The following is a 9,890-nucleotide window of genomic DNA, read 5'->3' as shown; positions in this document are numbered from 1 at the left end:
ATGGGGCGTCTCTTGATGCGTCTGCCTATAGAGGCCTGTTGTGATGACCTCTCCATTCCTCGACAAGAAAGGTGCTTTGCTTAGAGTTACGCTTCCAATCTAAAGTACAAGAAGTTCTACTGAGAACCCCCCCTGCTGGGATGCCAGGTTATACCTGTAGAAAGAGAACACGTCATGTTTCTGGCACGTCTGCCTGCTATGTTTTTCTCCTCAGTACTCCTCTCATCAAGCTCATCTGGTTCACCTGCATGCTGCTGCTGCGCTGGAGCACAATCAGGCTCATGTCTTCCACCTGTTCACCAGCAGTTATAGTCAGCTCTCAGGCAGGCAGACGGTGAGTAGATATCCAGCACTTCTTCCTGACCTGACCACGATCTCGAACACATTTTTGTCCCTTGGATTTTCCTGCCTTGTCTTGCCCATGTCGGATTCTTCACTGGCTTCTGTTTTCTGGTCTCRACCCCGTTTCTGCCTTTTGACCTCTGCCTCCTGCCTCGCCCTTGGATTTTGTCTGCCTGATATTGCCTGCAAGTGTTGGACCCTTTTTCCGTGCCCTGACCACTGCTCTTYGCCTGAYCCTCAGATAAGTTTTGCTTTGTCCTGCCTGCCCCAACCCCTTGCCCTCCTAGCTCTGTCCATCCCTGGGTGTGCCACTTGTCGCTACCGCTGTGCTACCTGGACCCCTCATCCCCCACAACACAAAGAGGTTCCTGTTCCATTGCTCGTGGTTGCCTGTCCCAAACCCTGATCCTCAAAGAACTTAAGTTTTACGTTGTGTCTGACTGAAATTTTGGGTCCTCAGTTCTGAGCATTACAGAACAAGTTTTCATCCTGTTCCATTAATTAATTTTTTGATTTTTGGACATTGCTTTGACTCAATTGATGACCGACTCACAGTGAGACCGTTCCATAGCCTTGGCTGAATTAGGTGTTAGATTATTTGCCTTTCTAAGGCACACTTGCTTAATGTTTTGCTGATATCATGATATTCTTATATTATGTTGTTGCTTTGCTTCTTGAAGTCTGCCACATGTTAGAGAATGTCTCAGTGCAGAATAATCTAAATCAGTGCTGCTGCGATGCAATGGTTCTCTTTTGGCCAATCTACTCTCTTTATCCCTCTTGTTCCTGCTCCCTTTCTTTTCTTTTTCTTTTCTTGAATTTGCACCCAAATCATATCTACTTTGTGGTCATAAAAGTCCTAAGACCATATTTTCTTAGTCAAGCCTAGTTTTATGACTCTTTGTCTCAAAGTGTCTGAGTCTGAACAGTGACCTGACCTCTCCTTTTGGGCTAAGTCTTGATCCTCCCTCACCAAAGGGTGGAGCTACTCTGTCAAGCTTTTACTCTCATAAGTGCAGCACAGCACTGTTGTGCTGCACTTATGGTTCTACAAATCTGATTTCCTTTTATGTATTTAATAGTAAACCTTGGTAAAATAAAATCCCTCTTTTTTCTGTGATCTGACTTAATTCCAGTGATCTTTAAGTCACTCAGATGTTCTGAATGACATAAAATTATCTTTGCTTGGGCATGTATGATTTTGGTTGCAACTTTTAGCATCACCTTTTGAGATGAGACTTTCCATTACCTCCACGTGACTGCGTTTCTGAAAGTGACAGAGCTACTTTTAGACCAGTGGTGTGACCACAAACACCTCCCCACCGCTCCACCTCTCGCCCCTCCCTCTAAAGGGACGGACAGGAAAAAGTAGGTGGGGCAATATGGGGTGGAGCTTTTAAACCTACATTATACTAAGTTCATTTTTATTGTTTGTGTGAAACATAAAGTCAAAGTGCACAACTCAAACCAGTGCCATTTTAGACATATGTGGGTGAAAATGCCTTATTGTTAGATAAAATTATTTACATTTGAAGAGAAATTTAGTGTTGATGCCCTTCTTGAAATATTTTACTTGTAGTGTTAAAAGATTAGCAACTTTATTTTATATTTGTTGAGATGGAATAATACTTATCATTGATTGTGATATATTAACATATTTAGCATTTACAGATGATTGTGAAATGTGTTTCAATGGTTGATGACACTATTTAATCTTTTCTACACAACCCTCGCCAGTCCAAACCGATCACATTGTCAAAATAAAATAAATCTGCAAAGGCTGTGCTTATCTTATTTCCAGTGCAATGCTTGAAAGTTAGAAAAAAATACTCTCCACACAATCATGTCTAAAATAATGCTTCACATCATCACTTTCTCTTAAATCTATCTATGTTGCAATGTCATTATTACATATTTGAGATTTTATCACCTCGTAAACTCTTTGACATATTTCCCACTGTCACAAAAAAAGCAGGTTTCCGCAGCTATTCTGACAGAGTGGAGTTGTGGTGAGAGGTTCAGACCCCTTCGACCGACCACAAAACTTGCTTACTGTGAACAGATGCATCACACGCTTTGCTTCAACTGGAAAAAATAGTCTGAAAAAAAGCTCAATCACATGATTTTAATTGTAAGGCTGATACTTTCCATTTAATTACTTTAAAGTCAAAATTAAAACATATCAATGAAACAGCTTTTTTTTTACTGAAACTTATGAAATTTTGTTTTTATACCTGTTACAGAACATAAACGCCTTACAAAAAGCATAACAGGCTTTAAAACATTAAATTTTTAAAAATAACTTTCACAAAAGCAACCTAGGGACAACAAATAAAATAAATCCAGCAATTCTCCTTTTTTAAACAAGCAGTGAAAGAAAGAATGCTTGAGGGAATTAATTCAAGACAACTTAATTTTGCATTCATGAATTTGTGCTTATTTCTTGGGTAATATTAGTTTTAACAATATTATTGTGTTACTTTGCTTGTATCATTTTATGCAAACTAAAGAACGGTTTACGTGTTTTTTTCTTCAGAGTGAAGCTGCAGCTTGGACAGGAAGGAAAGCCTCTTTGTTTTCACACCCTCGCATGAACAAACCACAACCACAGCATTGCTCAAATTCTCTTGCAGCGTTTTATGATTTCTGTCAAACTAGATGACTGAAAGTAGTTCTATGCACAAAATTAAAATAAAACAACTAAAAATAAAACACAAAATAATAATAATAATAATAATAATAATATAATTAATAATATAATATAAGTCATTAAATACATATTTAGATTTATTTTACTACTCATTTACATATGGACATGCATTTTGTTCAAATAATGGAAGTAATAAATATATGAACATGTTCCTTGTTTTTTGGATACTTCCTGTAGTTTAAACACATGACTTGACTTTTGAATTTGACCATTAGTGAAACCATAAATCAAACTGATCTAGTCTGTAGTGTGGCCAACTACATTCTCCATCTGCTTGGAGGTTTGATCTTCACACTATTTAGGTTTTACTTTTTAAAGATAATTTCTATGATGATATTTTTATAATTCGGAACATATGGGGTTAGGTTGAATTTACTGAAACAAGTTTTTATTATTATTATTATTATTATTATTATTATTATGCCAATAGCGCAGTGCCACCATCCCGATTTATAAACATATCTGTTAATATTGTCTGTTTTCTGACTTCAACTAAGTTTTGGATACCAGTCTTTTATGACTTTAGTGCTGTCATCTGCTTTTCAACATGGACATATTTATACTTCACTAACCAAGCTGCTCTGAAGTGCAGAGAATGGAAAGTGTGCCCACAAACACCTCCCTAACTCTTTCATCTACGCTCCACCCACTGACGTGTCTTACGCAGTGAACAGGAGGAGCTTCCTGCAGAAGGTGGAGCTTTTCAGTTTGAAAATGTCTTTGTGTGTTATTGCATCAAAAGATCTTGTTCCTATTGTTTGTAATGAAGTGCTGATGCTTCACCCTGTGACTTCACTAAGTGGTCCAGGTATCACTGTAGGGTTATGTATTGGTCCGTTTTAAAGATAATAAGAAATATATTTATTTTAAAGAGGGACACCATAAATCCCCTCAAATAAACAGAACATTACAAGCAAGGGCATTCTTTCGTGTTTACAGTAAATCAGTTTTAAACTGAATTTAATGTCTGTTTTTTTACATCAAATGTTTTATTTATTAGATATACTTATTTAAACACATATTTAGATGCCTGAGTACTGAAATGCTTTCACCATCCACTGGTTAAACCAGGGGTGGGCAACTCCAGGTCTTGAGGGCCGGTCTGCAACTTTTAGATACAGCTCTACTTCAACACACCTGAGTCAAATAATGAGGTCATTAGCAGGACTCTGGAGGACTTGACTGCACTTAGGAGGTGATTCAGCTGTTGGATTCAAGTGTGCTGGACCAGGGAGACATCTAAGAGTTGCAGGTCACCGTCCCTCGAGGACCAGGATTGCCCACCCCTGGGTTAGACAGATAAAGTGACTCAAGAGGCAAACGTTTGTGTTCATCCCTGGACAAAGACTATATTGCTCTTTGTCCAGAAATGTATTTATATTTTACAGATATATCCAAGCAGGCATTTTGTTTATGTCTCTTTATGTCTGAAAAGAGTTAACTGTACTATTGAAAGAGGCAAGCCAACTAGTCGGGATATTCACAGTGGCCTAGATAAACGTACCAGACCTTAAATTTTACCTAATAACATGAAATGTACATGAGCCATCATTAACAACCCAAGTCATCCCCACATACAAAAGAATCGAAGGAAATTACTCAACAAAGAAAGATTTTTGTGAAATATTGTAATAGTCAGAAGAACTAAAAATATTAGTTTGACGTCATCTGACTGAACATATTCGTGTTGTATTTCTTTGGCTTATCCAACTTTTGTGCACCAAACTTTATAAGAGCTTCAACAGCAGTGGAGTCTCTGGCCACACGTGTTCATGAAGGCCATTACTGTTGGGCTTATTACTTGTGTTGGTAAGGAAAACTATACTGGTCATTTCCTTGTCTTTCTGAAAGTTATGCGAGTGCTAGTTACCTTTTTGAGAACTCTTGTGATTTATTTTTGACCGGAATGTTCGGTTTAGAAATATAGCTGTATGTTTTCAACAGTATGACTATTTTTATGTAGGTCTCTTTGCTTTTCCATCACATTGTCCGATGCTTTTATGGAGAGAAACCTTTTTATAAACAATCAGTTAATATTTACAGCTTATTCCTTTTGGTTTTTGCCTTTCTCATATATGACGAATATATGCATATTCGCACATCCTTTACTCCACTGATTTAATTCTTCCCTGTTTCGTTCCACTTTATGGCACATAATTTAATCTGTGGATTCAATTGCTTTGTTTTCTTTATATATTCTGGTTATTCAAGTTATTACTGACCTCTGCTGTCAATTTCATGCCATTAGGAATATTAGAAATATATTTACAGAGGAAAATGCTTTCATGTTTAATCCCAATTTTACTTACCGAAAATGATCATTTTATATATAATTTTTTTTTCTTTTGGTCAAGAGGCTTTGCTTCTGAGGTTATTGGATTTGGCTCTGGAAAAACCTTGACAATTAATTTTAGATTAGCTTCAACCATTGAAAGTTTTACACCTTTCTTGAAGATACATTATTCCGACTTGGCTTTTAATCTAGGTTAAGCTTGATTTCCAATATTTGTCTTGATTTCTATTTCCTGTCCTGTTCCATTCTGCTCTCACATTCATAATACATAATACTTCCCGTTCCTATTGATTGTTATGATTATGTTCATCTGGAACATAGTAACTATATTGTTACTATGTTATCAATCTAGCTACTATATCAATTCTATATTAATAGTTTGTTAATAGGTTGTTATGTTCAGACAGAAATAGTAACATCAAAACAAGTCAGGTATTTCTGAAGAAACATAGTGAATAACTATTGAATAGCAACTTAAACTTTAAGACCATAGAGACACAATGACTGTCACTGTGTCTCAGTTTTATCTCTTGATATTCACTTTTGGTTTTACGTTGTCAAACAGAGCTGATTTTAGGCAACCACATAAGGAAACTTATGATAAAGCTTGCTTGGATGAAGCTAGGTTAGAAAATTCAGGTGATTTATGTAGATAACAAACACCATCAGTGTCCAATCAGATCACACTAAATAGTTCCCTCCCCCTGAACGTAATTATATTAGTTTGACCCATCTTATGATCCTCTGTACTGTACACAGTCTGAAGAGGTGTAGTGACAAAATGCCTTTGATCGTATTTTTTCTGCTTATGATCAGAGCTGGCTGTGAGTATGAATGAAATCTACACTAAATGTTTTCATAAAACAGAGTTTGCGCCGCCATTCATGACTTTAGCACAGTGAAGATATTTTGTCTTCTCCTGTCAATAGATATTGTGTGATGAAACATTTTTTTTCATATTGCAGGTTGTACTGAAGAATTTAAGTTTGAAGTAAAGAACGTAACTGTTGGACAAAATGTGACCCTCAGTTGTCCACACCAGACCTCAGCTCTCTATAGAGAAACTTTGTATTGGATCCGACTTGTTTCTGGAAACTGGCCTGAATTTCTTGGAGCAACATTTAACTTCATGGACGACGATGTTTCCAAGATCTCTCACATCCAGACAAAACAAGAACAGGGGAAATTTCTTCTATATATTAATGAAGCAAAGCGAAATGACAATGGACTCTACTACTGTATTAAAATCAGACAACTTGATTTCATATTCATCAATGGTAATGTTCTAAAAGTGCAAGGTAATACATTTTAATAAATTACTTACAAATTATGAGTAATTTTCTTTTGGTTGTGAGACTGAGATATGTTTTTTTTTGTTTTCCAGGACTAGAATCAGATATCACTGAAATCATCCAGATGCCTCCATCTAGCCCAGTTTATCCAGAAACCCGCAAGACTCTTCAGTGTTCGGTTCTCTCTGACTCTGAGGGGAAACCGTGTCCAGCAGATAACAGGGTTTACTGGTTCAAAGCTGGATCAGATCATTCTCATCCCAGTTTACTTTATCTACAAAAAAACAGTGGAGAAGAGTGTGAAAGTGCAAGTCCCGAAGCTCAAACTGCACAGAGATGTTTTTACAACTTCTCTGAGAGCTCTGACGCTGGAACGTATCACTGCGCTGTGGCTGCATGTGGACAGATATTATTTGGAAATGGAGCTGAGCTCCATTATGAACATTATGAAGGTAAAAGTTTTACATTTCCTCTTTATCAGAGAATTTGCTTCAACTATGGTGACATAGCAAATATATAGCAGAGAACTTTTATTAGAAATGTCGCTGAGCAGTTAAAGAAGCAGGTTCTGCGTGGCTAGCCAGATGGCTTTAAAGTAAAATAGATGCAACATAATGAATAAATGCATGTAATACTTTATCCAGAATCCAGAAATGGGATAAAGTAAAATCTAAATGTTCTTTTTAGTTGCCAATAATTGAATGTCTTGCGGTACGCTAAACTATTTACGCTAGCCGGTTGTACATCGTAATAAATGATTTTATATTCCGAGTTTCTCACTCAGCATTTTGTAAGAGATATAAAAATGACGGTGTAATAACTAATGTTAATCTGTACATTTGAGGTTTTATTGACAATATTTTAAGATCTGAGGACCACATGACTTATCTATGTTGGGTTCTGCAGGGGAGTGTTTTCTCTACTTTCTCAGGGTGGCAGGCTGATGGGATCCAGCTGGTGCTCATCATCTCCAATCAGCAAGGGCCNCCCCATTATACAATAAATCTGTTAAACTGAGTTTGGTGTCTGTAGTTGTTGCTTGCCTTCGAGTCCTGGTACTTCCCAGTATGACAATCTATGTAAAGCTTATTAAATATACCAGACTAATCTTCTTTTTAAGCGTAAGTATTTGTAAAGTATTGTTTATTTTTCCTCATAAAGTCCATAACCAAAAAAATATCCTTTATCAGACAAACTATTTCCAATTTGCTATTAATGACAGCTAATGCCATTCTTTAATATTTGTATATATATAAAATAATCTTGGACTCATATTGAAGTTTCTTGTTGTTTTTTTTTGCAGCTACCACCACTTGTCCATCGCTGGTCAACATTGTCTTTGGATTTGGCTTGGCCATCAGCCTAATTGTTTTAGCTGTCCTTATTTATGCCATAAAGGAAAGCAATGGCAACGGTAACCTACATCATTCATTTTTTACACAAAAAAATCTAATTGATATGTTTTATGTAATTTCCATAATTTTCTTTCTTTTTTTCTAACTTCAGTTTCAGCAGCCCAGCAAGCAAAACAAGTGCTATGCACAAAATGGCCGGCAAATATTTACTCTGCCGTCGTCTTCACAGTAGTGACTGATGATAGTGGAAAAAAGAAGGCAAACACAGAGACAAAAAAGATTTATGCTGCTGTTATCTAATAAAGGATTTTGTAAAGTTGCAATTTTAGTATGAAAACCATGTGCAACCCGTCAAATGTTTTTCATCATTTTCATTAAATGTATCATATTTTTGTGTTTTATGTTAATTGAACAAGTCTGACCAACAGCCAAAACAGAGATTTATCATGTAAATATTAAACATGGACGGAAAAACAAGATAAGATTGCATTCACTGCTGGCTCAAATTCAAATGAAATGATAATCTCTGAATGCTTGAAGACTGAGGTGCATGTGTGAAAATTGTGATTGGCCTAAAGATGAGATTTTCTGATTTTACAGAAGAACACAGGTGTACAGAAAACTGAAAACAAAACAACATCGCTAATTTCAATTTTAAAAAATTATCACATTTATAGCAAGAGATCTTGTTTTGAATATTTATGTGGTACAAACACATTGTGATTATTGTTTAGTAAATTTAAAAAATCTGGTGTTTTGAATCTGTCACTTCATTTTATTTTCTATTTTTATATTTTCTGTAATCTAAATAAAGTGGAAACTAACAGATTGCTTTAAAAGTACAAGTGCTCTTTTAATTAAGTTGGACACCTACATAACAAATTGCTAAAAATTAGGGGGGGGTTCTTTTGATGTACCAAATATTCAACTTTGCTGCTCAACCTACAAATGCACTTCTTGCAAATATGGCCCCGTTTTAAAAAAAATAAAATAAATAAAAATACAATCTTTACAGAATATTTACCTGCATTTAAATACATCGTATTTGCCATGTTTATTATGCATGAACTGAGTATCGATACTCGAATACGTTTTGCAGTTCAGGTTGTTTATAGCTGAGTGTTGACCCTGAGTGACTGCAGCTGAAAAAAGTTGTTGCCAGTTGAGGTTTCTGTCATTCTTTATCTGTCAGACAGGATTTGTCAGACACTACTGCTTATTGCAAAACTACTTTCTTGTGGTTTTTATTTTTTGTTTTTCTCACTTTCTATTTGACTTAAATGTATATCTTTGTGAACTTTTAATTTGCCCCTTTGACAGTCTCTGTTAATAATCCTTACCTGGTAGTGTCCTTCTTACCATCTTATTGTATTGCAAGAGCATTTTTATTAGATTGATTACACTGTGTGCTCTTTTTAGCCCAGCATGATGCCTTTTATGATGCAACAACAGCAAGTGGAAGCTGTTGTTTATGATGCAACAACAGCAAGTGGAAGCAAGACTAATACAACCCACAAAACGAGACTCTGGTTTTGTAAACATGTATCTTACACTTTTTAAATGGTAAATGTACTGAGATATGTTTTTTTCTTGTGATGGATGCACCGTTCTATGAAACCAAAATCCACAGAAATATGAGCAGTAAAACCACTACACTGACTATCAAAAGACGCAAAAGGCCATTTCCCACCTTTTGACCAGCCTCTGAAGCTGTTTACTCAGAACAGACCTGACTATAAAATCCACCACATATGAAGTGAAACAAAGCTGCAAGAGGTATCAGCCTACAATGTCATCTCAACCTAAATAATTGTTTCAGTGATTGATCAGAGGACAGTCAATGGCTCTATAAATAGGAAAGTAGTTTAGATTCACTATGAAACCTATGAAGAGAAAAT

The 9,890-nt window shown here is 36.1% G+C and overlaps 1 protein-coding gene across 1 annotated transcript; it reads left to right on the top strand.

The window, feature by feature from the left end:
• On the top strand, positions 1-8,743 carry LOC103471754 (uncharacterized). The gene is made up of 6 exons (XM_008420935.1): positions 1-71; positions 215-334; positions 630-706; positions 6,730-7,089; positions 7,941-8,051; positions 8,144-8,743. The coding sequence occupies exons 1-6, from the start codon at positions 1-3 to the stop codon at positions 8,290-8,292; spliced, it is 888 nt and encodes a 295-aa protein (XP_008419157.1). The 3' UTR covers positions 8,293-8,743.
• Positions 8,744-9,890: the final 1,147 nt, after the last annotated feature.

The sequence above is a fragment of the Poecilia reticulata genome, linkage group LG10, assembly GCF_000633615.1.
Source record: "Poecilia reticulata strain Guanapo linkage group LG10, Guppy_female_1.0+MT, whole genome shotgun sequence".
Classification (NCBI taxonomy): Eukaryota; Metazoa; Chordata; class Actinopteri; order Cyprinodontiformes; family Poeciliidae; genus Poecilia; species Poecilia reticulata.
The sequence above is the reverse complement of the archived record's forward strand: the minus strand, read 5'-3'. Positions and strand labels throughout refer to the sequence as shown.